A 27582-nucleotide genomic window follows, 5' to 3' on the forward strand; every position below is an offset into this window, starting at 1 on the left:
GAGGGAACACTGGTGTAGAAACTGGTTGCAGGAGTCCGAATCTCCAGAGAAGCGAGCAGGTTGAGGGATATTAGGCTCTCGCAGCTGATGAGATACAGGTGCGTGTGCAGCTGCGCCATGTGGTGCGTCTAAGGCGTGTGGGGACGTACCGACCTCTGGTGGCGGGTGAGAGGAGGTGCTGGCGAGTCGTAGGTTTAGAGCGTCCATGCCGGCAGATAGGACCGATATGGCCTCCATGATGCCTTGGAGGGTCTTCTCGTGGCCACCGACTAATTGGCCTTGATGTGCCAGGGCCGAGCGGAAGTGCTCCATGTCTGCGGGATCCATTTTGGCCAGATTGTTCTGTCAGGCGTGGTGGGAGCCACGACAGGAATCAGGATCCCAATGCAGACAACCAGAGTCAAAAATAGTAACAAAAATACTTTAATACGAAACAGAAAGAGTCCACAAGGTAAAAGTACAACTAAGGAAAATCCACTAACGGTTAACCAACGAAAAACACTGACAGCAAAAGGCTGTCAGGAACAAAAACCAAAGTACAAACAAAAAACACTGTAGGCAAACCTGACAGGAGATATCTTGGATACAAGGCTGAATGAACAAGCAGGTAAGGGAGCCAGAATGCAGGGTAAGGAACAAGAAGCCGGGCTAAGCGGGAGCAAGGAACAGGAGGTCAGGGAGTCAAGGAGTACAATCTGGCACTGGTAGATTGTTTGGCTGCAGCTTAAGAAGGGAGGAGGTAATGAGCTGCAGGTGTGTGTGATTAGGTCTGGGTCATGTTCAGGGATGTGCTGCAACACAAAAACAGCAGAGGGCAGCAGAGCAGAATGCAGAACATGACAGCTTTTGTGATATAACGTGACGCAACTGAAATGTTACAAACTAACATGCCGTCTGCTGGGTTAAATATGTTGGTTATTTTTATATTCTGCTATATTTACCACATTAGATTTGACAGAGAGCTTCTAAAATATACTTTTCAAGAGCTTTTGTGACATATCATGTGACATAATGCAAATATCCCAAAGCAAATGCTGTCTGCAGGGTGGAATATGAAGCATTTTGGAATATTCTGTTATATTTACCACCTTACATTTTACAAAAAGCAATAGTTTTAAAGAGCTTCCGTGATATATCATGTGACATAATTCAAATTTTCTCAACCAAAATGCTGTTTGATTATTGAATGTGGGATATTTTTATGTTCTGTTATATTTACCACCCGAGATTTCTCAAAAAGCTTCAAAGATGTACTTTTGAAGACATATGTGTCGTTTCTGCTGCCATTTTAACGCGGGTACGTGTTTTTGGTCCTTCTAGTGTTCATATTTGAGCGCAAATGAACTTGCAAGTAAACCAAGACCTACCTCTCAAGTGGTCTCGGTCCACGATGGCTGTCAGAAACAAACTGTACTAGCAGAGCAAACGCACCAGAGTTCCTTTGAACCAAACCAAACATGACACGTGTGAACGCAGCCTAGTTACACTTCACCGCTGGTTTATTGTGTACACTTCCTGTGCGTGTTACATTACATTCAATCACACTTAGCACCCAGTGTTACATCAATACTGCCTTTGGAATTGTTGAACATATCACTTGACATGAGGTGCTGTGAATTATTAAGGAATCAGAGGCATGGCCATCTAAAATAGTGCAATTCCACATTCCTTGTCATCATGAATAATGTTAACTAACAAAAGCAGGTGCTAATGAAATAGAATACATGCAGTAGATTTAAGCTACGTGTACATTTGATGACATTCAAAGACATCCTTGACGGCACCCATAATTAATTGATCTTTAATGTGTCAACACCGTGGCTTCACTCAACATAAAGATTTAACATTTCACAGACATTTTATTGTCTCGTGTCATAAGCATACGCCGCTTCAAACCACTAATACAGTTAAAATATGCTAACTGGTAAATGACAGTCATTTCACAACAGCTGGCTAATTCCCCTTAATGTGACACTAAAGCTCAACTCTTTGTTTTGCATTAGTGGAGGAGTTGACTTTTTTATGGCAAAATTAATTAGTTCTCCTCCCTGAGCTAACACCTTATCGTGGTGGAGAAGGTTGCGTGTCCCGATGATCCAAGGAGCAGCTAAGTTGTCGGGGGGTTTTATGCCCCTGGTAGAGTCGCCCACAACAAACAGGTACTAGGTGAGGGACCAGACAAAGGGCGGCCCTATAGACCCCTATGATGAAACAAACCATTGGATCACGTGTTCCCTTGCCCGGACGCGGCTCACTGGGGCCCCTTTGTGGAGCCAGGCCTGGAGGAGGGGCACAATGGCGAGCGTCTGGTGGCCGGGCCTATACCCATGGGGCCAGAGACCGAAGAGACGACATGGGGACCCCCTCACCACTCACCACTCATGGGCGGGACCAAAGGGGTCGGGTGCAGAGTGAGCTGGGTGGCAGCCGAAGGCGGGGACCTTGGCAGTCCAATCCTCGGCTACAGAAGCTAGCTCTTGGGACACCTCTCTGGTAGGGAAAGAGCCTGAGCTGGTGACGGGAGGTTGAGAAGTTCCAGCTAGATATAGTTGGACTCACCTCAACGCACAGCAAGGGCTCTGGAACCAGTCCTCTCCTCGAGAGAGGATGAACTTTGTTCCACTCTGGCATTGCCAGCAGTGAGAGGTGACGGGCAAGCGTGGCAATTCTTGTGCCCCGGCTTGTGGCCTGTATGTTGGAGTTTAACCCGGTGAACGAGAGGGTAGTTTCCCTCCGCCTTCGGGTGTGGGGGACTGGTCCTGACTGTTGTTTGAGCTTATGTGCCAAACAGTAGTTCAGAATACCCACCCTTTTTGGAGTCTCTAGAGGGAGTACTGGAGAGTGCTCCCTCAGGGGATTCCCTTGTTCTGCTGGGGGACCTGCCCGGAGTTCCTTGGGGCCCTGGATGCTGTGGGCGTGTCTTGGTTGACACGGCTCTGCAGCGTCGAGTGGACATCGGGGGCAGTGCCTCTGGATTGGCAGACCGGTGTGGTGGTCCCCCTTTTTGAGAAGGGTGTGTTCCAACTATCGTGGAATGACACTCCTCAGCCTCCCTGGTAAGGTCTATTCAGGGGTTCTGGAGAGGAGGATCCACCAGATTGTTGAATCTCAGATTTCGGAGGAGCAGTGTGGTTTTCGTCCTGATCGTGGAACTGTGGACCAGCTCTACACTCTCAGCAGGGTCCTTGAGGGTGCTTGCCCAACCAGTCTACATGTGTTTTGTGGACTTGGAGAAGGCATTCGACCGTGTTCCTTGAGGAATTCTGTGGGGAGTACTCCGGGAGTATGGGGTATCGGACCAGCTAATTCAGGCTGTTCGTTCCTTGTATAACCGGTGTCAGAGTTTGGTTCGCATTGCCGGCAATAAGTCGAACCCGTTTCCATTGAGTGTTGGACTCCGCCAGAGCTGCCCTTTGTCACCGATTCTGTTAATTATTTTTATGTTTTGGTGGCTGCAGGATTGAGACTCTTTTTGCGGATGATGTGGTCCCGCTGGCTTCATCAAGCCGTGAACTTCAACTTTCACTGGATCGGTTCGCAGTCGAGTGTGAAGCGGCCGGGATGAGAATCAGCACCTCAAAGTCCGATGATTCTCGCCCGGAAAAGGGTGGAGTGCCATCTCCGGGTTGGGGATGAGATCCTGGCCCAACTGAAGTTTAGGTACCTCAGGGTCTTGTTGACAAGTGAGGGAAGGATAGAACGCAAGATCGACAGGCGAATTGGTGCGACGTCTGCAGTGATGCGGACGAAAGGCAAAGCTCTCAATTTAACGATCGATCTACGTTCCTACCCTCACCCGTGGTCATGAGGTTTGGGTAGTGACCGAAAGAACAAGATCGCGGATACAAGCGGCCGAAATGAGTTTTCTCTGTAGGGTGGCTGGGCTGTCCCTTAGAGATAAGGTGAGAAGCACTGTCATCCGGGAGAGACTCGGAGTAGAAATGCTACTCCTCCGCCTTGAGAGGATCCAGATGAGGTGGCTTGGGCACCTGGTCAGGATGCCTCCTGGACGCCTCCCTGGGGAGGTGTTCAGGGCAAGTCCGACTTGTAGAAGGCCTCGGGGAAGACCTAGGACACGTTGGAGAGACTATGTCTCCCAACTGGCCTGGGAACGCCTCGGGATCCGCCGGGAGGAGCTGGACAAAGTGAGAGGGAAGCCTGTGCCTCCCTGCTTAGGCTGCTGCCCCCGCGACCCGATCTCGGATAAGCGGTAGAAGATGGATGGATGGATTAAAAGAGTCAATTACACAGGAAATTAAATTTGACTTTAAATTGTTTTTAAATAAAATCTTTTAAAATTAATTTTAATCTAAATGTAACAATAAAAATATCAAAATAGCGTACATTATATTTTATTTATGCTTATTATTTATATATTTATTCAAACTTTTTCATTTTTAAATAATACAATCTACCTTATTTAGTTACTTGTTACAAATGAGTAAATCTGTTGATCAAGAGGAGGTGGATGAGATCAAGGATCTTGTTGTGCAGTGAAAATCTGTTGTGGAAATAAAAATGAAAAATAAACTTTTCTGGTTAAATGTCACATCTTAATTAATTACTGTATAATAAAAATTTTTATTTATTTATTTATTTCATGACGTTTTATATGTAGTTATTTTTGCGTAGAGGACATAAAAGTCCACTTCTAGCTGATCATAAGCTAGCCTTTTTTTTTAGCATCATCTTCACTTTTAAAGAACAAGTAGTGCAGTGGTGTTGAACACTTGTCAGAAAATGGAGAAAAGGTGCCAAAAAAGTGAAACTATTCCTTTTAAAATGAAACCTAAAGCTAAATGAGTATAAAGAAATAAAATCCCTGAGGGCTAAAATCCTACAGATGAACAATAAAGGACATATTGTGAGATAACATGGTTGAATTCCTTGTACAGTACGTGTATTCAAATCATTTTTACAGCTAGCTAATGTGGCCAAACATTGTCGTCAATATCACTTTCAATGAAGCCATGGTCACAAACAATGATTACAACAAATAAAATGAGGTTGAGCACAGACAATAGGATGTGCACTTCATATGAGTTTTGCTTGCTTTTTTGCTTGTGGATAGAAGGAGAAAGGGCATGGTTGCATGGAGGACAAAGATGAAAGCAGGTCAATACATGGAAGGAAAGGATAAAAAAAAGGAATGGATGGAATGCAGCGAGGTAAGGACGAAGGATAGAATGCAAAGAAGTTAGAAGGTTGAAGGGTGCAAGGACGGAAGAATAAGGAGTAGATGGAATGCAATGAGGACGGAAATAATGAAAGTACAGGGAGTGTGGGACACTTGGTGGAGGTCCTCTCAGGAGAGGTCTTGGAGTCGACTTCCTTGCTCAATGACAGCCCGGGCAAACTGTCGGAAGACTCGGTCCATGTAAGTGCTCTGCCTCGGCCACAGGCCCTCCAGAAAGCCAATATGGCCGCCGTGGCAGGTAATGAGCATGGCCAGGTTGGGGTTCTGCTTCACCGCTTCTACGGGGATGGCTGTAGAATACACAAAGGCAAGGATGGACTCCCAAATTTACTGTACTTTCCTGCCGGCCACAGTTCAGAGACTCTAATTAAGACTGAGGGTAAGTGTAACAAATTGGAGACTGTGGATGTGTTAACAACAACAACAAAGGAGGAGAATGAAGGTCTCTTGTGTTTGCTTATCTGCAAGTGTCTCTTGGTTAGTAGACAAATTCTGTAGGAGATGATAATGAGGACAAAGTGCAGTAACAGGGTAAGCTAATGTTAGCATTTGTGTTTATTTCTCTGTTAGCCCACAGTTAAGGAGACTCATTTTTAATCCAAAAAGAGACTGTGGGGGATGTCCAGTAAAGTAGAGACTGTGGACCCGCTAACGAACAACAACAAAGGAGGAAAATGTGGTTCTCCTATGTTTGCTTCTCTGCAAGTGTCTCTTGGTTAGTAGACAAATTCTGTAGAAGAGGAGAATGAGGACAAAGTGCAGTAAAAGGGTAAGCTAATGTTAGCATTTGTGTTTATTTCTGTCATTTGTAGCCAAGAGCACTGCTGGGAATTCTGGGCCCCATGAAAAAAATCAGATGAGGCCCTCTGGGCAGTTGTGGTCACTCAGACTTAACTGACCCTTAAAAGGTATTTTTATGCTATTTGACTCGAACCTGAATTTAGTTAAATGCATGTTTTGGAGTAATATGAATACAGGGGAAAACAAATGTATTTTTTGAAAAAAATAACTTGTCAAAGTCGGGGATCAAACTCGGGTACTTTTCTTTCTCAAACAGAGAAAGAAGAGGCGGTTGCACGACCATGGCTTTGTGGCAAAGTTGATGAAATCTTTCATATTTTTGATTGGGGACAGTGCGGAAAAAAAGGTTTGACGTAACATTTCATGTAAAGTGCCTCGTCATTCATTAATGCCACTGACTTTTTACAGACTATTTTTGATTCTCACGGTAACAAGGAACAAATAGCTTCCTTTATGAACTCAAAAAGACATGTACTTGTGTCTGTAAATGCCGGACAATTCCGTTTTTCAGCACAGCCCTAGTAGTACTATCCAGTCTCCTTCTTTTGCCTTTCTTCCCTCTCCTTTCTCACTTTCCTTTTTGAAAACCAGATTTTATTTTAGCACTAGGCAAGATTGTAGTGCAGTGGATGCTACGAAGCACAGTCACTGTCTGTGTGCTAAATGCAGGACCAAACCATTATATGGGGGGGGGGTTGCTCAATATGGATGTTTACTTTATGGTCAATGTGGATTTAACTTTTACTGCCAAAAGCAAACAAAGAAATCCTTTTAGAACTATGTTTGTAAAAAATATCTCAACCCAAATAGCAAAATCGTTTTATTTTGTACCTATTTTTGGAGTATCCCTGTCAGTCAGGGGCCCTTGGAATTGCCCTAACCCATTTGTAGCCAAGTGTCTAAAAATACTGTACAAGTAAAATGTAAAAAAGGCTATTTTATGATTATATGAATGTTCCGGATTCTCTTTTTTATGTTACCACAGGAAAGTACCTGTTCAATGCTATGATACTGCACTTTCTCCTTATTCTTCATTTCCTAGGCCAATCTGAAGTATCTCATTGTCTGTACTCACTCATCATCCAACAATGTTTCTGCCTAACTTCTAACTTCTTCTTCACTAACACTATTATTAAAAAGTTATTATTTTATTTATAATGAAGGTTAAATAAATAATTTATTTTGTTTATAGTGTAATTTATTTTGAACATGCATGCAGTTTACATTGAATGCTTCATATTACAATTCACAATTTCACATGTCCGAAAAGGAGTAGGAAGAAGCAGAGCTTATTTAATCCTACCCCCTCTCTGTATCACATCAATTACTAACACATATGTTCACTTCCTGTATACAACTTGCACTAATTCACTATTTACCGGTACATTATTCTTCCATATAATCAAAGCAGTTATTAAAATTATTATTTTTTTTTTTAACTAAAGAAAACAAAACAACAAAAAGCTATTCCTTTTTCCCTGTTGCTTTCCAGATCCACTTCTAGGTCTTCCTGTCCTGCTGACTTTCGTTTTGTTGTGAGTGTGATTGTTCCTAATTCCAGTACGTTGTTGAGCAGGTCTTTGCAATGATGATATCAAATGTCAAATGATACTGAACGTAATCCTTCTAACTGCATGGTTCTTTCTTTGTGGATTTTATCCTCCATTTTCCTTGTTGTCATGCTAATATGATCTTTAATATCTATCCAGAATGTTGATTTCTTTGACAACCAACACTTTTGCTTCTCCTGGTCCTCCATTTAGCTTGATGTAGATTTTGCCTTTGGTGCTCCAAGTGCTTTGTATCTTTCCCTGCTTCCTCAAGTCTCGTGCTGTCTTGGCCATGTCAGCGTTGCGTTTTGTCAGATGCACAGATGCATGTGGATGTTTGTACTTTTCAGCTTCTTTCTCTTGTTTCAGCAGTGCAGTTTTTAAATACCCTGTTGGTGTGGTGTTGTTTCTTCCATACAGTGGGAAGCAAGTACCGATGGTGTTGATATCTACATCCACACCCTTTGATAGTAGGAAGTTGGCAATTTGTTGCTTTGTTGAAGGAACATCAATATCATTTGGTTCTCTGTTTTGGACTGCCCTGTCTTCTACCCTGTCGGTGCAATTCGGAGCCCCGTGAGGATCACATCGTTCATTCATGCATACTGATCCATCTTATCTTATCCATTTTTCTTCTGCTCAGTGATATTTTCCTTTGCTTCTTTCTCTTCCTCAAAAGTGGTGCGCAAGGCAGCATGATCTTCTAATAGTGCCTTGATATCATCACGTAGAACTTTGATATCATTGCATAGTGCATTTCTTCCATAGGGTTTTTAACTTTCTTGAGAGCAGTGCACAAGGCCACATTATCAGCATTATCTACCAAAAGTGCCTTGATTTCATCCTGTATAATATTGATGTCATCGCATCATGCTCTATTTTCTTCCATAGGGTTTTTAACCACCTTAAGAGCAGCGCGCAAGGCCGCATTATTATCTTGTAATTCCTTGATATTTTATCGTAATCCTTTGGTATCCTTACTCAGTGCTCTATTTTCCTCCTTAAGGTTTATGATTTCATTATGGATCATAATGAAGGGTGTCCTTCTGCAATAGCGCAGCTTCCATATTTGCAACCAGATCCTTCAAATGTTGTTTTGTTTGTGCTATAGCTTCTTCTAGTAGCTCACTCATCTCCTTCTTCAAGGCGTGTAATAACATCACATTTTTGCTCCTGAAAATATCGTCGAATTCTGGAAATGGTTTTTCATTCGAGGTGTCATCCGCCTCATCCAACAGCCAGACTGGCCTTGTTTTTTATTTTTAAAATTTGGATTGCCAGGGTATCATTTCTCTTTTTGTGTTGCATTATTGCTATATTGATTCACAAATTGTAACTCAATTGCAGGGGTCACCAACATGGTGCCCACGACCGCATGAGGTGCCCACAAGCCTGCTTTTCATTCAGGTTTTCAGTTAATAATGAAAGAACAGTAGAAAGAAATGCATTCTGAAATACAAAATGTGAGTTGTGGACACCAGCATTTTGTTAATGTTCTGGTAAAACAAGCATATTCGCTTTGTTTGGGTTTAAAATAAGCTCTGAAAATAAATGTTACAAAAATGAGTAGCTCTTGGCCATTTTCATTTTGTAAAAGTAGCTTCACAAGGAAAAACGTTGGTGACCCCTGCTCTATTGTAACACATTATTATACTGCCTTTCATTTTCTTATGTTGTTTCAGAATTGGTAATGGGTACACGTTGAATACAGGAAGTGAACAAATGTATCAGCAATTGCTCTGAAACAGAGAGGAGGTAGGATGGATTATATGAGCTGTGCTTCTTCCTACTCCTTTTTGGACATGTGGAATTGTGAACTGTAATATGTGAAGTATTCCGATGTAACATGTATGCACGCTCAAATCAATGTAACCATTACTGAACATGGTTCCAATAAAAAAGTTTAAATTCAACATTTAACACCATAACTTGTTTGCATTTAGCATGAGGGTTATGACTTGTGTCTCTCACCATGAGACGGGGAAAAGACGTCGTCAGCAGCATTGAGACACAGCATCGGCACTTGCACCGATTTCAACCTGTGGACAGGACTGGCATCGTGGTAGTATTCGTCGTTGGTGGCGTAACCGAACATGATGGACGTAAACCTCTCGTCAAACTCTCGGATGGTCCTGGCCTGAGACAGAGGGCGGGGGAGCAATTACTCATGTGTCTATGATGATTGACAGTTTTAGTCGAAATGATGGCCTACCTTCATAACGTGGTCGATGTCATAACACTTTTCAAGCACTGGTCTGTGTCTGGTGGACAGATTACAAAAAATGTATTTGCACTGATACTGACATCCATTTAGATAATTAAACAGCTTTTCACTTGCACCTGCACTCGTGATTCCAAGAAAAAAACAAAAAACACCCCGATCAGCATATACGAATTAATCTCCAGACTGCTAAAGTGCTAAGCCCCCCTAGCATTGGCAGCAAGCTAGCGGTTAATCCTGCTGTGGCCCCCTGGCTGACCTGTGCACGGAGGCTTGGAGGCAGCTGGTGAGGTAGGAGTTGAAGAGAAAACGGTCCAGCGGCTTTTCCAGCGAAGCCGTGCACTCGAATACGTCCCAGCCCGCTGAGAAGACCACCACCCCTTTCAGGCACGTTTCCTGGCCCTTGCGACCCAAATAGTTGGCGAGCATCATCCTGGAGATGACAAATGACAGCGTAAACTCATTAGCACTGTTAGCACAAAATGCATTGCTCTTAGAATGCTAACAACTAATGGTTAGCACATCCTGAATATGCAAGGAGATAATGTTAAAAAATACTGTAGATGAGAGAATCTAACTCATTAGCACTGTCAGGACAAAATGTGTAGCTCTTAGAATAGTGAAGAACGCCTTCTTTGGAAGTTAGCAGCTTGCTACCAACTATGAAAATGACTTTAAACTGCAATTTAGTAAGAAAGTAGATTGTTTTTAAGAACTACCGAGCTGAAACTTCATTTTTCACGAAGACAAAGGTGGATACATGAAATTATACGATGTGAAGTTGAGCATCTAGCATGTTGTTACTGATCCAATTTTGGCAATAATGTCAAAATAAACTGTACAAATGTCAGTTGTAAGCAACAACTAACAGCTTAATTCAGGGTTAGGAAGCATCATTGAGAAAGTGAAAAGAGATAACAAACATAGATAAGAAACTCTAACTCATTAGCATAGTTATCACAAAATGTACAGCTCTTAGAGTGGCGGGGAGGGGTTTCTTTGGCAGTTCCTTTAAGTTTGAGTTTGTAATAAAAAGGGATGAGTCACCTTTAGCTTTTAGGAGCGACCCCATTGAAATGAATGACTATTTAAGAAGACAAAGGTCAAGGTATTTGATGAAGAGGCCGAGCAGCTAACTGAGGAGCGAGCAAGTTGTCGCTAACATGTTACAATTTTGGCTGTAATGTCTAACAGAGAAAGTTCAGTTCTAGCAAACAAAAACTTTACTTTTCTGTAAATTAATGCCTTTTATGTAACACTGTACATAGCAAATCTGTACATAGGAGTCAATAACAAACATTAGCAGTAGAGTAGGTAGTAGTTAAAATTAGCATTTTAAAAGAGCACTGTTTTATTCTTATTCTTTACACAGTTGTGTATTAAAAACACAAAGTAAAATGTCTGATTCCTCTCGCTTGTTTGCAAAAGGGGATCACAAGGCCAGTGAAATTCATAAACGTGAGTGCACCATTTACCGACGGTGGATTTTGTTATGTCAGGCCATATCAAGGTATTAATGTTAATCTCATTTAATCCCGCAGAGGGAGGCCACTTTCAGTTACATTCAGGGGGGATTTGTCAGCGAATAGCGCAAGTGGCTTCATTACCCGCCCATGGACACGCCCGCCGCCATCATGGGAGCGGCATGGTAGGTGATGTGGATGTGATCGATAACAGTCTCCAGGTCCTCTGTGTTGGCGGCACAGTAGGTCCGTGGCGTCTAGAAGAGGATGCAAACATTTCAAGATATCATATACTGTACATTCAATTTTAACCCCCAATATACAAATAAGTAAGTTGTGATTTACATTTATATTTATTACAGACAGCATTCAATACGTTAATACAGAGTGAGAAATTTGTGTTAAAAATGTAGACTTCTTGTTCCTGTTCAGCCTCTAGTTTGCCATTCAAACAGCCTTGTAGGATTGGCCTGCATATATATCAGTTTTATTGGTTGTGGGGCAGTTATGATGGAGCCCTATGAAATCAGCCTAGCAACAAGCATTCCCACAAACCAGAAAATAAAATGTTCCTGTGTCTATTAGAGAGCAAAATTTTACTTCATTAAACATTCCTGAACAATGTTTTTTTTAAATTTATTTATAAAATTCATGTTCAAAGACAAATTAGATTTTTTTAAACACACATATAGCCTAGCTAAGTGGTTGTTTCTAAATGTCCTCAGTTGATTATGGGGGAAATTAATCAATTCATAGATGCATTGTTATTTTTAACAATATTACTGTTAATGAGATGTTCTGAGCTCCTGTTTCCAAGTTGCCTAGCTGCTTACGTTTTAGCTCACCTTCCCATAGTTGAAGTTATACTGTCAAAGAACGTAGCAAAGCAAAGTAGTTGAAGTACATTACTGGTCAAAAGTGTGACAGCAACAGCGCCTCTGCTGGTTCCAGCCAAGTAGTGTACTCCATTTTTGCGACTAACTACTTCAAGATGAGATCCATCAACAATCAATTCTACACAATGGATCGAGTGGTGTAGAAAACTAATGGACGGATTGATGAGGGCTGTGGTTTGATCCCTAATGCACCACCAACGCAACACAGTTACATGCTATCATTAAGCATATAGCTTCTAAAGGCTAACTCCTTTTGTATTCCGCTTGTCAGGTTGCTTTAAATTGTAAGAACTTTGATTCTCTTCTCGAGAGGGGGTGCCTGTTTGTCCTGTTTCTTCTCCTCCTCCTGCTGCTGCTGGCTCCGCTTCTCAGGCTCCTTCATTAGAATTCAAGTAGAAACTTCAGGCAAAGTAAATTCCTCTTGAACTTCTCCCTTGTGCTTCCTCCACACAAGCCTGTAGGAGGATTTTAGTGTCTACAGTAAAAAGACACAACCTGCTTTGGTTTACGACAAACTAAATGATTAGGGGTGGATGTAATAATCCATTAATTAATCTGAGAATTCTGACAATTTCGTAGAATCCAGTGTTGATTCATGGCATCCAAATGGAGTGCACTACTTGGCTGCAACCAGTAAAGGTGCTGTTGATTCACTGTCAACCAGTTTGGACAACATAACAGGTTGTTCAGGTAAGGCACAACTGCCGGGCAGCAATATTCTACATAATGTGATGCTGAGACTCAAACAGGAGTTCAGAACATTCAGTCAGAGAGAGTCTCCGAATGACAATATATACGTACATATCATTACAGCGGATGTCTGTGGTGCTGGTTGACTGCCACATCATAAAAAACAAACGCACTTGTGGAGTTCACCCATGAGATGCTCAGAAGATTTGATGAAGTGTCCAAGTTTTTACTTTATTAAAGAAGCAGTACAGTGTGAACACTGTGTATGGTGGGAATGGTGTGCTGCTGACCTCGACTCGAGATGTTGTGGATCGGTGGAAAGAATACTTCGGAGACCTCCTCAATCCCACTGACACGTCTTCCAATGAGGAAGCAGTGCCTGGGGACTCCACGGTGGGCTCTGCTGTCTCTGGGGCTGAGGTTGCAGAGGTGGTCAAAAAAGCTCCTCGGTGGCAGGGCCCCGGGGGTGGATGAGATCCACCCGGAGTTCCTTAAGGCCCTGGATGCTGTGGGGATGTCGTGGTTGACACGACTCTGCAGCATCGCATGGACATCTGGCGAGGTGCCTCTAGATTGGCAGACCGGGGTGGTGGTCCTCCTTTTTAAGAAGGGGACCGGAGGGTGTGTTCCAATATTGTAGGATCACACTCAGCCTTCCTGGTAAGGTCTATTCAGTGGTTCTGGAGAGGAGGATGCGCTAGATAATTGAATCTCGGATTCAGGAGGAGCACCATGGTTTTTGTCCCGGTCGTGGAACTGTAGACCAATTCTACACTCCCGGCAGGGTCCTTGAGGGTGCATGGGAGTTTGCCCAACCAGACCACATGTGTTTTGTGAGCTTAGAGAAGGCATTCGACCGTGTTCCTCGAGGAATCCTGTGGGCAGTACTCCAGGAGTATGGTGTACCAGACCACCTAATTCAGGCGGTTCGCTCCCTGTATGACCGGTGTCAGAGCTTGGTCCGCAATGCCAGCAATAAATTGGACCAGTTTCCAATGAGGGTTGGACTCTGCCAAGGCTGCCTTTTGTCACCGATTCTGTTCATTACTTATATGAACAGAATTTCTAGGCGCAGCCAGGGCGTCGAGGGGCTGCAGGATTGGGTCTCTGCTCTTTGCAGATGATGTGTTCCTGCTGGTTTCATTGGGTTGTGATCTTCAACTCTCACTGTATCGGTTCGCAACTGAGTGTGAAGTGGCCCGGATGAGAATCAGCATGTCCAAGTCCGAGTCCATGGTTGTGGCCCGGAAAAGGGTGGAGTGTCATCTTTGTGTCGGGGATGAGATCCTGCCCCAAGTGGAGGAGTTTAAGTACCTTGGGCTCACTTGTTCACAAGTGAGTGAAGGATGGAACATGAGAGCGACTGGCGGATTGGTGAAGCGTCTGGAATGATGCAGACTCTGCATGGGTCCGCCGTGGTGAAGGGAAAGCTGAGCCGAAAGGCAAAGCTCTCAATTTACCAGTTATCTACGTTCCTACCCTCACCTGTGGTCATGAGCTTTGGGTAGTGACCGAAAGGACAAGATCTTGGGTAAAAGCAGCCAAAATGAGTTTTCTCCGTAGGGTGGCTGGGCTCTCCCTTACAGATAAGGTGAGAAGCACTACCGTCCGGGAGAAACTCGGAGTAGAACCACTGCTCCTGCACAATGAGAGGAGCCAGATGAGGTGGCTTGGGCATCTGGTAAGGATGCCTCCTGGACGCCTCCCTGGGGAGGTGTTCAGGGGTTGTTCGACCGGTAGGAGGGCTTGGGGAAGACCCAGGACACATTGGAGAGACTATGTCTATCAACTGGCCTGGGAACGCCCCGGGATCTGCCGGGAGGAGCTGGACGAAGTAGCTGGGGAGAGGGAAGTCTGGGCTTCCCTGCTTAGACCGCTGCCCCCGCAACCCAACCTAGGATAAGTGGATGGGTATTATTTTAATATGATATTTTTGAACCTCCAGCAGTTTTTTGACATTGTTTTCCTTTATTTCTGCATATTTTGTTTTCCTTTATTTCTGCATATTTTTATTTAGATTCTTCTGTTTTCATATGCTATTTCATTCTGTTACCCAACAGAGCTGCTGCTGTAATTTATTTCAAGTCGGCAAATCTTCAAATAATTTAGTCAAATCCTTCTTCCAATGGCTGACAATCCCTGCAGGAAACGAAATGTGTGCATTTTGTTAGTTGCTGTGGTAGACTCCATGTTAATACTACCATTCTTTTAAGTTGAAGCTGACTTTACAGTGAACAGGAGGCCACTGTGTGCCTGTTTTAATGCTGTGTAACTAGGTAGGTATATTGTTGTTGTTGACAATAATACAACACATGTCGACATAAACAGGCCGATTTTTCATAAAAATGACCCTCCCGGGTCTCCATTTTTTTGTCAACCCAAATGTTCGACCTGTCAACAGGCAAAGACGGGTTGTCAACATACAGTACTATACTACATACTATATACTATACTACATTCTACTATACTACAGTACTGGCACTTTTAACAGTAAGGCTACAAAAAAAGCTCTAACAGGCATGGGCGTCTAACGCATTGAGCTACACAGTGGGCTCATTCTAAAGCGTGGCTTGTTAAAACAATGCACAATGTTCCCACTACCCACTAATAAGCGGAACACATGGAAAACAAGCTACAAGAGCACATAGATGCTAAATCATCAGCACTGAAAGTGGCACAATTCCCGATTGAAACTAGGAACAATACTCTGCACCCCTGTTTACCCTGCTTCTTGACACCATGCCAAGGTTACACTGCAGGGCTGCAGATTAATCCTTACTAAATCTTCAACATCACCTACTGTAAAATGTTATACTAAACTTAGCGACCCTTGGCTTCAGAGTTACATTTGTCCTCGAACTGAGGAAACACGCTGTTCTGGAATGAAACAGTATTTGTGCTCGTTGTGTAGAACAGTGTGACACAACAAGAACTGTGTGTTCTACCAGATAAGGGCAGCCATAAACCACAAGAGGGGTATGCACTATCAGCCATATTCTGTTGGCTAAATATACGCAAGTGTGAGAGGACAGATTAAAGCAGGTGTTAGGACTGTGGCCATGCTCAGCCTGCTCACATTTCTTAGGCATCAGCATTAAAATACATGATTAAATCTGCCTGAGACTTAATCCTTCCTGTGCAACAACAGTGGGAGCGCAGCCACACGCGTGTGTACATCACATGACGCAGTCCGTATTCAGCCAGAAAACTGGATCTGACTCAGAGTTTGCTTGCAAAAGAAGCAATTAGTTACCTAATCTTCAATACGTCTGTTTTTTCTTTCATATCACTGCCAATGTTCCCCCTAATTTTTCCAAGTGTCTGAGCATACACACAAACGACCCGAGCATTCTTTGGACTTCTGTGAGCTCCATCGTACGCGCACACTAAAACCTGGTCCAACTTCCATTCTGTCGTAATTTGTATATGAGTGGGTTCAAGCAGACAGCCAGGCGTATTTCACAATGTAGCTTTCTTTATTCTCAAGCCGTGAAACCGTCTCATACAATTAACCATCTGAATCTTGTAGAAAACCCCTAGTTTATAATTTCATTTTCCACTTTTTTTCTTGTTTACCATTTATTTTGTTGCTTATGTATACTACTCGCTCCTTAGAGAGAGTCAGTCTACCTTAAAAGTCCACCTTTTTTACTTTGGCTTGTTGAGTGGATGTGGCACTGTCCATTCATTTTACCATCATACGGGGTTAGCAGCATTTAGCTCTCTTGACTCCGCTGCACCAGTAGCTATACGCTAATTTGCACAACAGCGGCATGTACTACGTAACGCACTAATGAATTGGTAATTGATACGTTCATGAATTGATCGGCTGCGTAAGTAAACATGTACCAACAGGATCTTATCATTGGCTGGACAGCGCTAGTCATTATGTTATATGTTGTTAGCACTTGTTGTCGCCTGTCACTCATTGAGTTGCATTGCAAAATGGTACAGAATAAATTGTTATGTGTTTATTTCATTTACAGTTCAGGTTGGATTTCATTTTGTGTGCTGCATGGATTTGCTGTGCGCCGATTGGGCACGTGCACAGTTTAGAGGGAACGTTGATCACTGGCAAATCTGATCTGATTTAAAGCAAACTGTGCTCCTGTATATGTATACATGCAGGGTCAAAGCTAATACCGTCAAAGTTGGATGCAGATATGATCCAGATTTCACCTAATCTGAACATGACAAAACACATTTAAGATGTTCACAAACTGATCATTTTCATCAAATCGCATCAGGTCAACTTGAAATGTATACACTTTAGACAATTTTGGAGTCTTACCAGCAGAGTTTCCCCCGACACTCCCCTGTTGTTGAAAACCACAGCTCTGAAATACACAGAAAATTCACACAATTCACTCATTACGAACGCATTATGTTGGGTTTCATGTTTTTCTATTAAAACTTAATTAACTAAAACAATTTGACGTCATTAATTGTTTAATTGTTTCTATTTATTTTATTTGCATTATTTTATCAAAGATGTATTTAATTATTATTTTTAGGCTTATTACGGTGCCTGGGCCAATCAGTGCTATTGTTTTTTTAGTAGCTGTTAAAAATGTTACAAAAAGTGCACATTTAATTCATTTATTATTTCATTATAAAATGGATGGATGGGTGGATTTTATTAAGAAGTGTAATATTGCAACTTTATAAAGAAGCCGTTTGTCAAGGCTGGCGCAAGCCAGTGTGTGTGGATCCCAATGCAGAGAAGACACAATCCGATAAGTAACAAAAAATATTTAAGAAAAACAAACAACATCAAGTGGTATGCATTGCAGAAATCAACCTTGGTAAATACCTGGGCTGCGTAAAGCAGAGAAAAAGCAGAGTCCATGAGGGGCAAGGAGTAACGATTACGGACAGTGATATCATTAAGACCAACATCGTCACTGCATGGCCGCAATGATTTGTCTTCACAATAGGGAATAGGCGTATGGGCAGTCACTGAAGGAGTGCTGCTGGCTACTACGCCGCCAGGGGGAGTTAGGGCTTCCTGAAGCAGGTGGGAATAGGCCCTCTCAAGCCGTTGATTCAACGATCCTACGTTTGCCGCCAAGGCAGTAAATGCCTTCATAATCTCTTTTAGAGTTTTCCCGTGACTGCCAACTAATTGGCCCTGGTGTGACAGGGTGGTACGGAAGTGCTCCATCTCTGCGGGATCCATTATTGGCCAGATTTGTCTGTCAAGGCTGGTTCTAGCCAGCATGTATGGATCCCAATGCAGAGAAGACAAGATCCAATAAGTAACAAAAAATGTTTAATAAAACAAAGGTAGTTCTCACAAGGAGGTAAAAGTGAACAACAAAATACAACGTCACAGTCCAACAGGTTAGGAACCAAAAACACTGTCAGCAAATGGCTGACAGGAAAATATACAAACAGCAAGAACGAAAATCACTGCTGGAAAAGCCTAGCACGAAAGACGATAGCTGTAGCACAAAACCCAAGACGCCGCTAGAGAAACCAAAGCGGGAATATTACTCACAAAAATACACACAGTTAAAAGCCAGAAAGCAGGGGTACAGGACGAGGTATGAGGCCGGGCTGAGCGGTGAGCAGGTGAAGCCTGAGGTACAATCTGGCATCCGGTGACTGCGGCCGCCATGCTTAAAAAGACCTGGTGAGTAAATTAGCTGCAGGTGTCTCCGCCTCAGCATCACAGCGTTGTACAGCAACAATAAAGCAGGCAGCAGCAGAGCGACGCAGAACATAACACCCTTCAGTTCAACAGAACTATTGCATTGAGTATTTATTTGATGTATTTGTTAAGTTTTCAATGTAACTTTCTTTTTTGTGATTTTTATTAATGTATTGTTTTAGGTTACATTTTTTAGGTTTATTAACGTCTGCACCATATAAATTGGGTTTTTTAAAACGTTTCAGTTTATAACGAAATAAATGTATTTCTGCATAAACAAAAACACATACATAAGCTTAACAGAAATGTTGCTTGCCTTTAAAAGAAAAAGTAATAATATGATAAAATGTACACACACAGCCTCAACCCCCCTTAGCTAGTCATGTATTCTCAGAAGGACCTGTATTAAGTGTAACTCAGCAAACAGCAGGGTGGGGCTTTGTGGAATAGAACAAAAAAAAAACACACTGCAGTATGAACTTGGATGCTGGTCCAGGCTTAGCTGCAAAGCTCACGGCGGCGTGATAAGCTGCAAGTCATTAAGCCACAGAGACTCAGGGGCGCAAGATGCTGACTTCATTGAGGTTTTCTTTCCAAAGTGGAGGAGCGAGAGAGAGCGGGGGTGGAGAAAAGCTGCCTCTTTGTGCAGTTTGTGCGGCTCTTGACACAAAGCATACCCACTCAAATTGTGCTTGTCACCTGGAATAACACCGACATCCACAAAAAAACCTCTGTATGACTACTTTCGGGCAGTGGTCTAGCGGACTCAGGGCCAAATCTGGCCCATTAGACCGGCCCGCAAAATCAGTTCAAAACTTCGACAAAAATCGGCACCAGATTCCTACAAACGCCAGCATTCATGTCATGTGGACAATCTTTGACAAGTAAGTTGACCAGGTCCATAAAAACAGCGCTCCTGTCATATTGAAGGTGTTGACTAGTGTTTTTGCAGTGGTCCTGTCAAATAGACCAGTCCTGCTTGTGACAAGTGGTGACACAAAATGTGGACATTTTTGTCCTCAAATATCTTATATATCAATAGTGGTTACGCGGCTGCCAAGAGGGCACTAATTTTCAAATGTGTTGCGAGCATTATAGCCCGCCCTCTTCCTGCTCCAAGTATGTGAGCTACTCCCCATGTAACACGTGCGGCAAGAGACTTTTGCGGTGTGTAGATGTCAGAATATCTTTCTCGTATTTTTCATATTTAATGCAAGTACAACATCAGTAAAACATTGAAGTTAATATTGCTTCACTGGGACTGCTTGCGTGTCCCTCACTCCCTCACGTTGTCCCTCACTTGATGGCACCCTCTTCTCCAGCAGATATCTGCAGCTGTGTGTCGGACAGACGGCACGTTTAGTCCCCACTCAATGTCCTTCCCCTTCCACTCAAGCTTGACAAAGTTGACCATAAACATGACACGTGTCCTGTGACGTCATAGCAAGCGAATAGCACAGACAATAGTTGTTAGAACAAGTGGTTACATTATTATTATTTTTTGTTTTTGCCCAAGCAAAGACTCAAAACGGCTCCTTGACCCACCAGTTGATACATTTTTATTATGTTTACACTTATTTATAACAGTTACATTTATTAAACAGTTTAATATTCAAAATGTTCAAATCTTTTCTCTGCTTTAAATGGGCATACTGTACAGTGGTACCTCGGTTTATGTTATTCATTTCTTTCAAAAGGTCAGACAAAAACTGAAACGTACGAAAACCAAAGCAATTTTTCCTCATAGGAAATAATGTAAATCCAATTAATCCAGTCCATGCATCCAAATATATTAACAAAAAATACATGTCATAGAGAATAATTATAGTTTCACATTCAGAAAACAATGCAAAGTCATTATAAATGACGAATGAAATGGATAAATGAACATTTAACATCACATTTACCTTGACTGAAGAGGAGGAGTGGATGGGTTGATGTACACTAAGAGCAACTTCTCAACATCTTTGAACGTTGATCTCTGTTTATTAACTTTCTTAATGTTTTCTTTCTTTGCCAGGATGATGTGACAAAGTTTGTGTAACATTCAACAATGAGTTTGCCAACTGAATGTGCCTTACAGGATACAGTAGTCTTGTATCAACCAAGTATAGTGTGATTTGGTGTTGGGTCTGTGATCCAAAATGGATGAATAAACAAGCAATGCTGGGAGTATAATTTGCTTTATTATAACAACTAAGATTCGTCATGCCAAAAGGTGAAATACAGCAGTTTGTTACATGTAATATCATACGATAACGAAGGTAAAATTTTGCTGAAAATTGTAAACGAAAACGGGAGCGTTTAAAAACCAAGGTTTCACTGTATGTGTAATTTTTTAAAATGAAAACTTAAAACAGAAAGTGGTTTGATAGTGCTATCTGCCGGGGGAAAAGAGTGCTGTAGCTAGGAATTCAGCAGAGGGCGCTGTCTCACAGGTCAATTCACACAACATTTTCCAGCAGGAAGATGCTTTGACAAGAGGTGATGTTGTTTAACTGTTTTGTGAGTACAATACTGTATACTGTATGCCTGTAACACTGAATGTAATGTAAAACTGAATTTAAAATGTGTTTACTAACTGTGCGAGGCATATTATAGGGTTTCAGAAATAGACATTTTCAGGGTGCAGCCATGATGCATGTTTTTTGCCATTTGCGATTCGCGGGAATCTACTGTATATGTACTTTTGTAATTCAAGGTGTTGTACAGTAAATGTGCGAGGACGGAGGAGACCACCTACCTATAGCCCAGATCCCGGCTCTGTTGGACCATGTGCAGGATGTAGGACTCTCGGCTGGTGCCGGTCAGGCCGGGGAGGAGGAGGACCGTGGGTCTGGAGGCCGGGTCGGGATGAGCAAGGCTGTCATCGTTATCAAACCAATCCAAAGAGATCTGTCCTCCATCTGCTGCCTTAATAAGCTCACTGCCGAAACATCGAGAGGTTGCTATGTCATGCTAGAGTTTTTATTTACCTTCAGCGCAAAGAGGACATGGTGTTAATTACAAGCAGTTGATAATTGGAGAGAGGCTGTTTCCATTTGGAATACTAATGAGAGGGTGACATGGAAAACATAGCTCTCTTTGACCACATACTCATTTATTAACAAGTACAGTCATGGAAAAATTGTTCATTTTAATGCCTGGCACAACTAATGGTACCTTTACATAATGATGACAACAAGACTAGCTCATACGAGTTTAATTTTTTGGCAGTACAATGCTATAGCTATTGATGTATGAACTTAAGTGATTTTAGTTATTATCAAGAAAACCATGGAAGTTGCTAGAAAGCAGCTCTTAAATTACACTATATTTAAGCTATATTTGTAATCATTATATTTGTCCGAACAAATGTACCTTTAGTTGTACCAGGCATTAAAACGGATCAATAAACTGAAGAAACAAGGGTGGTCTAATATTTTTTTCCATGACTGTATATTGCACAACACAGCAGCAACAGAACCAATGTTGTAATAGTGGTCTGGAGCAAATTCCTCATCTAGAATTAATAGCGTATACAATGGCTGACTAGCAACATTGTAAAGCGCATTCAGAGGTAGATAAAGCTGCTGGATACTGACCACTCATGATACTTTAAATGCAGCTACTGCCCTTCTTGTGGAGGTTGCCTACAGCCACAGTTGGCGGCTAATTTAACACACACTAATATACTTGGGAAACAGTTAAGCACCAAAAGCAATGCATTTGATCTTCTCAGATGGCTAAGATAAGAACTTTATTGATCCCACACAGGAGTAATTCACATTACATCAGTGTAATTGATTCCCATGAATGCACTAAACCTAGGGGAAAGGGGTAAGACAAGGGGTATGGGGTAGAATTGGGATTCAGCCTTACATTATTGGCAACTAGTGACCAGTCTAGAATACAACAGTCACAGCATCTTTGAATGCATCTTCTGAATGCCTTATACCCCGTATTCCTATTTTAGTTAATTTAGCCATTTTTATGGTTGAAAATGCTTAATTTTGCCAAGCAACAATGTTTGGCTTAAATATGCATATTTTGACTTTTAAGAGGCCATGGTCAACCACAGAACAGCGCTGATTTATGAATTCATATATTTTGAAAAAACGTGATAAGAGTGAAGTCGTGAAATTTGAAGCATGAAGTGGCGAGGGAAGGGACTACTGTACTCTCTGACCTCAATAATTATGATTAAAAAAATTAATAACAGTTAATTTATGGTTATTTTTTGCCATAGTCAATCAAGGACATGGAGTCAAATGCCCATCCCCAAAAGATACAGCAGATAGATGATAAAATGACAGATATGCCATTTAAATAATATACAATGGACTCTTGTCTCGTCTTTTAAAAGCACTTCTGGTGTAGGTAAAGTGATTACTTCAGCGTATTGATCGTGAGCCGCTGCCAAATCGTGGGATTGGATGAATGAGCAGAACCTTCCCCGCTGACAGCTGGCTCATTTCCCCAGTGATCATACAGTCACTTTTTACTAGTGTGCTTTGGAAGAAGCAGGACAGAAAGCACTGCGCTAGTGGATTTTTACGCAACATCAATTCCTCTCCCTCTCCGGACGACCTTCCCTTGGCAAGTAGAGTGCATTACACTTTAGCAGAAAGCTGAAATTACAGAGGCAGCATGAAATATACACCCAAAAGAGAGAGACAGAGAGAGAGAGAGAGAGAGAGAGAGAGAGAGAGAGAATGAGAGCAAACAAAGCATCCCTCAGAGAAACAATGAGATGAGTCCCCACCTGGACAGTTTTGCCACGCTGCTTGTCCTTGGGTTAGTAATAAGTTTATTATAGGTGGGGTTCTCCTGTGCTATTCTCAACTCCAGCCAACAACCTTAGCTGATTTTATGAGTATTACTGGAGGACTCAAAATTGTGAAAGATGCTGTTGTTGAGTCAAAACATAATAGAAAGACATACAATCCAATGCGGTGTCCTCATTTTTTCACCTCAATGACATAAGTAGCGCCCCCTACGGATTGTGCTCAAAATGCTTGGAAGACATGCTGGCATGCATGTACAGTAATACAGACATCCTCAAGGTTTTATAATCTTTAAAAAACAACTCAATGGGGTGTCATGAGACACTCAGTTCACAAGACGAGACGATACACGAGATTGGATCTACGAGACCAGACAAGATTTTAACATTACTTTTAAGAGAAGTACAATGAACAAATATAGAAAAATATATGACAGTACAGTGGTGTGAAAAAGTGTTTGTCCCCTTCCTGATTTCTTGTTTTTTGCATGTTTGTCACACTTAAAAGTTTCAGATCATCAAACAAATTTAAATTATGTCAATGACAACACAACTGAACGTAAAATGTAGTTTTTAAATGAAACTTTTTATTTTTAAGGAAGAAAAAAATCCAAACCTACATGGCCCTGTGTGGAAAGTGATTACCTCCTAAACCTAATAACTGATTGGGTCACGCATGGTGGTCTAGTGGTTAGCACGTTGGCCAATACAGGAACAGCCTGGAGATCGGGAACACCTGGGTTTGATTCTCCCCTGGGCATTTCTGTGTGGAGTTTGCATGTTCTCCCCGTGTGCGCGTGGGTTTTCTCCGGGCACTCCGGCTTCGGTTAATTGGCGACTCTAAATTGTCCAGTGAGAGTGTGAATGGTTGTTTGTCTATATGTGCCCTGCGATTGGCTGGCGACCAGTCCAGGGTGTACCCCGCCTGTCGCCCGAAGTCAGCTGGGATAGGCTCCAGCATGCCCCCGCAACCCAAATGAGGATGAAGCGGTATAGAAAATGGATTGATGGATGGATGATTGGGTCACCCTTAGCAGTAACAACTGCAATCAAGCGTTTGCAATGACTTACAATGAGTCTCTTACAGCGCTGTGGAGGAATTTTGGCCGACTCATCTTTGCAGGATTATTGTAATTTAGCCACATTGGAGGGTACCACATTTTGTAATAAACACCCTAAAGTTACAGTGGGTGTTTTGTATATGCACACTGAGCAGTGGGAGAAATTTCAAGTCCATCCGAAACCATGGGGTTTAATAACAGCGCCACCGTGTTGTGTATTTGTTACAAAAATAACAGCACAGGCAGCGCAGCAAAGGTGCACGTTCTGACAAATTCGCCCCCTTTTGTGTGAAGCGGTTCAGGAGGGGGAAGAGTGGCTTACAGTTCTCAAACATCAATTGTGATCAGTAGGGCTCCAACCCGGTGTCATCCCAATACTCCTTCCACAATCATCAATGCTAAATAGCTCATGAATATGTTGATGCTTTTAATGTCCATGTATTGAACTGTCAATGAAGCAAATATGGAGATGGAGACTCCTAGCAGGAGACAACATTTGCAGTTTGTGAAATAGAGACGGTTACATTTGTTGACGTAGACATTAATCTTACATTATAAAGAAGCCAATTCTATAAAAGTGGCATTCTCAAATTGCATGTAGTACAAAAAAACTGTACATGTTGGCAGGTCTGCACTAACATTCAAAGCAGTCTCTGCCACTCACGCCCCCCCATGACATTTCACCGCCACTACCCCCTCTCCCCTCGGGGGGTCCCACACCAACATTTGAGAAGCACTGTTTTACATGCAGGTCAGTATAGTGTATAGGCAAGCAGCGTTTGCTTGACAACTCACTTTCTGTAGACAACACCGGGTTTGGCCGTGACAAAAGGTCTCAGGAGAGTCTGGATGCGGCTTTCCCAGCACCAAAACGTGGGGTAGTAGGTCTCGGACACTATGGGACATTGCTCGCGCAGAAACTGGTAAAACTTTTTGCCCCCCGAGATGAGTTGCGGCTTCTGCAACAAAAAAAACAACAAAAAAAAAACACTTTACGTGACAAGGAATGTAGAAAAAAAAACATTTTTATGTGCTGTACTGTAAACAATACATATTAACACACTTTCTGTATTGTTTGTGTAGTTCCCAGATAGTTTGACACTATACCGTTATAGTATACTGTAGTACTATAGTACTGGTAAATGCTTCCTGACATCATTATTATTGTGAATGATTTCATAGAATTCCATTACAAGCATAGGATAATAAACAAATTAAAAGGTACTTCACACATTTAGCATTTTCTTCCAAAATTGTGTGTGATAATGCTTCATCACAGCATGTCATAGCTATCCCGAAGTGGTCTGTACAGTGATGACATAACAGCTCTCTGATGGGGTACATGGTACGTGCAGTGGTCTTGTTCTGTGCCGCGCCATTGCTTTTCTGCCTTTGCAATTAATTTAGAAAAAGGGCAATATTTTTTAACAGGTATCTATGCGGACTGGAAAAATAATAGCTTGCTGGACCAGAAGGAGACTCATACTTGGTGCTTTGATGCCGCGCAATTTGTTGAGGAATTTTGATGCGATTACATGTCATTGGCAAAATGATAAGACATCAAAAAACTTTTTTGAGGCACAATAGCATTAGCATGGATGCTTGTTTAAAAAAATGAACTATTATGTTTATTATTCAAACAAATCATAGCAATGCCCATGCGAGCCATACAGTGATGACATCGCAGCTCTCTGATTGGATATTTAGAAAGTGCTACAGTCTTCTGGTGATTTCACTACATCAATAGTGCAGTATTGCTTTTCTGGCTTTGTAATTCATGCAGAAAAAGTCCAATACTTTCAAACAAGTGCAGGTTCAGACTGTGAAAAATAACAGCTCCCTGGACCAGAAGCAGACTCATACAGTACTTTGTGCTTTGATGGAGCTGATTTGCTGAGAAATTTTGATGCTGTTGTGTGCCATTGGCAGAATAATAAGACATCAAGAACCTTTTTTGAGGCACAATAGCATTCATGGATTAGTGGATGCTTAGTTAAAAAACCATACTTTTTAAATTATTCAAACAGGCCTACTCAAACAAACCTACAATCTAACAAAAGTGCATACATACACCGTTCACTTCCATTTCTATGTACATTTTTATCTAAGTCGTAAACAGTACATTTTATCATTTGTAATTACACTTGCACAATTCATCCATCCATCTATTTTCTATGCTGCTTATCCTCACTAAGGTCGCAGGGGTATGCTGGAGCCTATCCCAGTTGACTTTGGCCAAGAGGTGGGGTCCACCCAGGACTGGTCACCGACCAATCGCAGACTTGCGAAGTTCAAAGAAACAAAATAATATATAAGTTGATTAAATACACAAATAGAAAAGAATACATAATAACAAAATCAAGAGATTGATGATGAATAAATAATAACTGATAGAAACGTTATACTGTATACAATAAAGTATAAATACATTTAGGCTATAAATGAAGCAATAACGTATTATTTATTGTCAATATTTTGTCATGCTGTTCATAACAAGAGATCTTTATCTTTTATGATTTATCCTAAAACCTTGACACAATGCACGTTGTTTATGATGCAATAGCGCAAGTCACCCGGTAGGGGAGCAGTTGAGGAGGTATACTGTACAGTAGCTTGTCTTTCGCTAGTGACATCCGGTGAACTGTGCTTTGACATTGATCGGGTGAATGTGTGTCATTCATTTGTCATTTCTTTAAGGTACATCGTAAGTGGGTTATGTGCAATGCAATACAAAGTGTGCCAAAATGTCGGCATTAGAGCCTATCGTCGAGTGTCATTCACCGGCATGGATGCTGCTGCATGTCAGACACACACACACACACACACACACACGCCGGTTCAATGAAAGAGTGAATAATATATACACCATTTGCAAAAAAACATACGTTACCTTGGCAACCGATATGAGATAGTAGCAGGTGTAGGCTGCACTGAAGCCGAGCACCAGAGACAGTCCAACACCCGAGCCGAAGAGTCCAACTTTGACTTGGTTCTCCAGGTAATGTGACAGGTCCCTTGTCAAAATGTTGAAATTGAGGTCCAGCGAGATCATTGCAAGGTGCCTTGTGTGCTTAATCCCGGCCAGACACTCCTGCAAGCCGCCTGCACTGAAGGAGACAAGTCAAGGGGACCAGATGAGGGTGGACGGAAAGGACAGTAAGGCTGTAATGTGTAATGCGCAGGGCTCGCCAAGGAGTGGTACTGTTTGACCGTCTGACGCCCCTCCTGCTGTCTTCCAAGGCAGGGAGACTCCTCTGTGGACTGCAAATACTGTAAAAACTACAA

At 42.1% G+C, this 27582-nt stretch overlaps 1 protein-coding gene across 1 annotated transcript; it reads right to left on the reverse strand.

Annotated features, from left to right (window-relative positions):
• Positions 1–1481: 1481 nt before the first annotated feature.
• abhd3 (abhydrolase domain containing 3, phospholipase) lies at positions 1482–27447 on the reverse strand. The gene is made up of 9 exons (XM_054768599.1): positions 27188–27447; positions 25093–25256; positions 21215–21397; positions 17110–17155; positions 11377–11489; positions 10029–10202; positions 9761–9809; positions 9520–9685; positions 1482–5487 (listed from the first exon to the last, which is right to left on the reverse strand). The coding sequence occupies exons 1-9, from the start codon at positions 27347–27349 to the stop codon at positions 5306–5308; spliced, it is 1239 nt and encodes a 412-aa protein (XP_054624574.1). The 5' UTR covers positions 27350–27447; the 3' UTR covers positions 1482–5305.
• Positions 27448–27582: the final 135 nt, after the last annotated feature.

This window comes from Dunckerocampus dactyliophorus, chromosome 2 (genome assembly GCF_027744805.1).
Source record: "Dunckerocampus dactyliophorus isolate RoL2022-P2 chromosome 2, RoL_Ddac_1.1, whole genome shotgun sequence".
Taxonomy (NCBI): Eukaryota; Metazoa; Chordata; class Actinopteri; order Syngnathiformes; family Syngnathidae; genus Dunckerocampus; species Dunckerocampus dactyliophorus.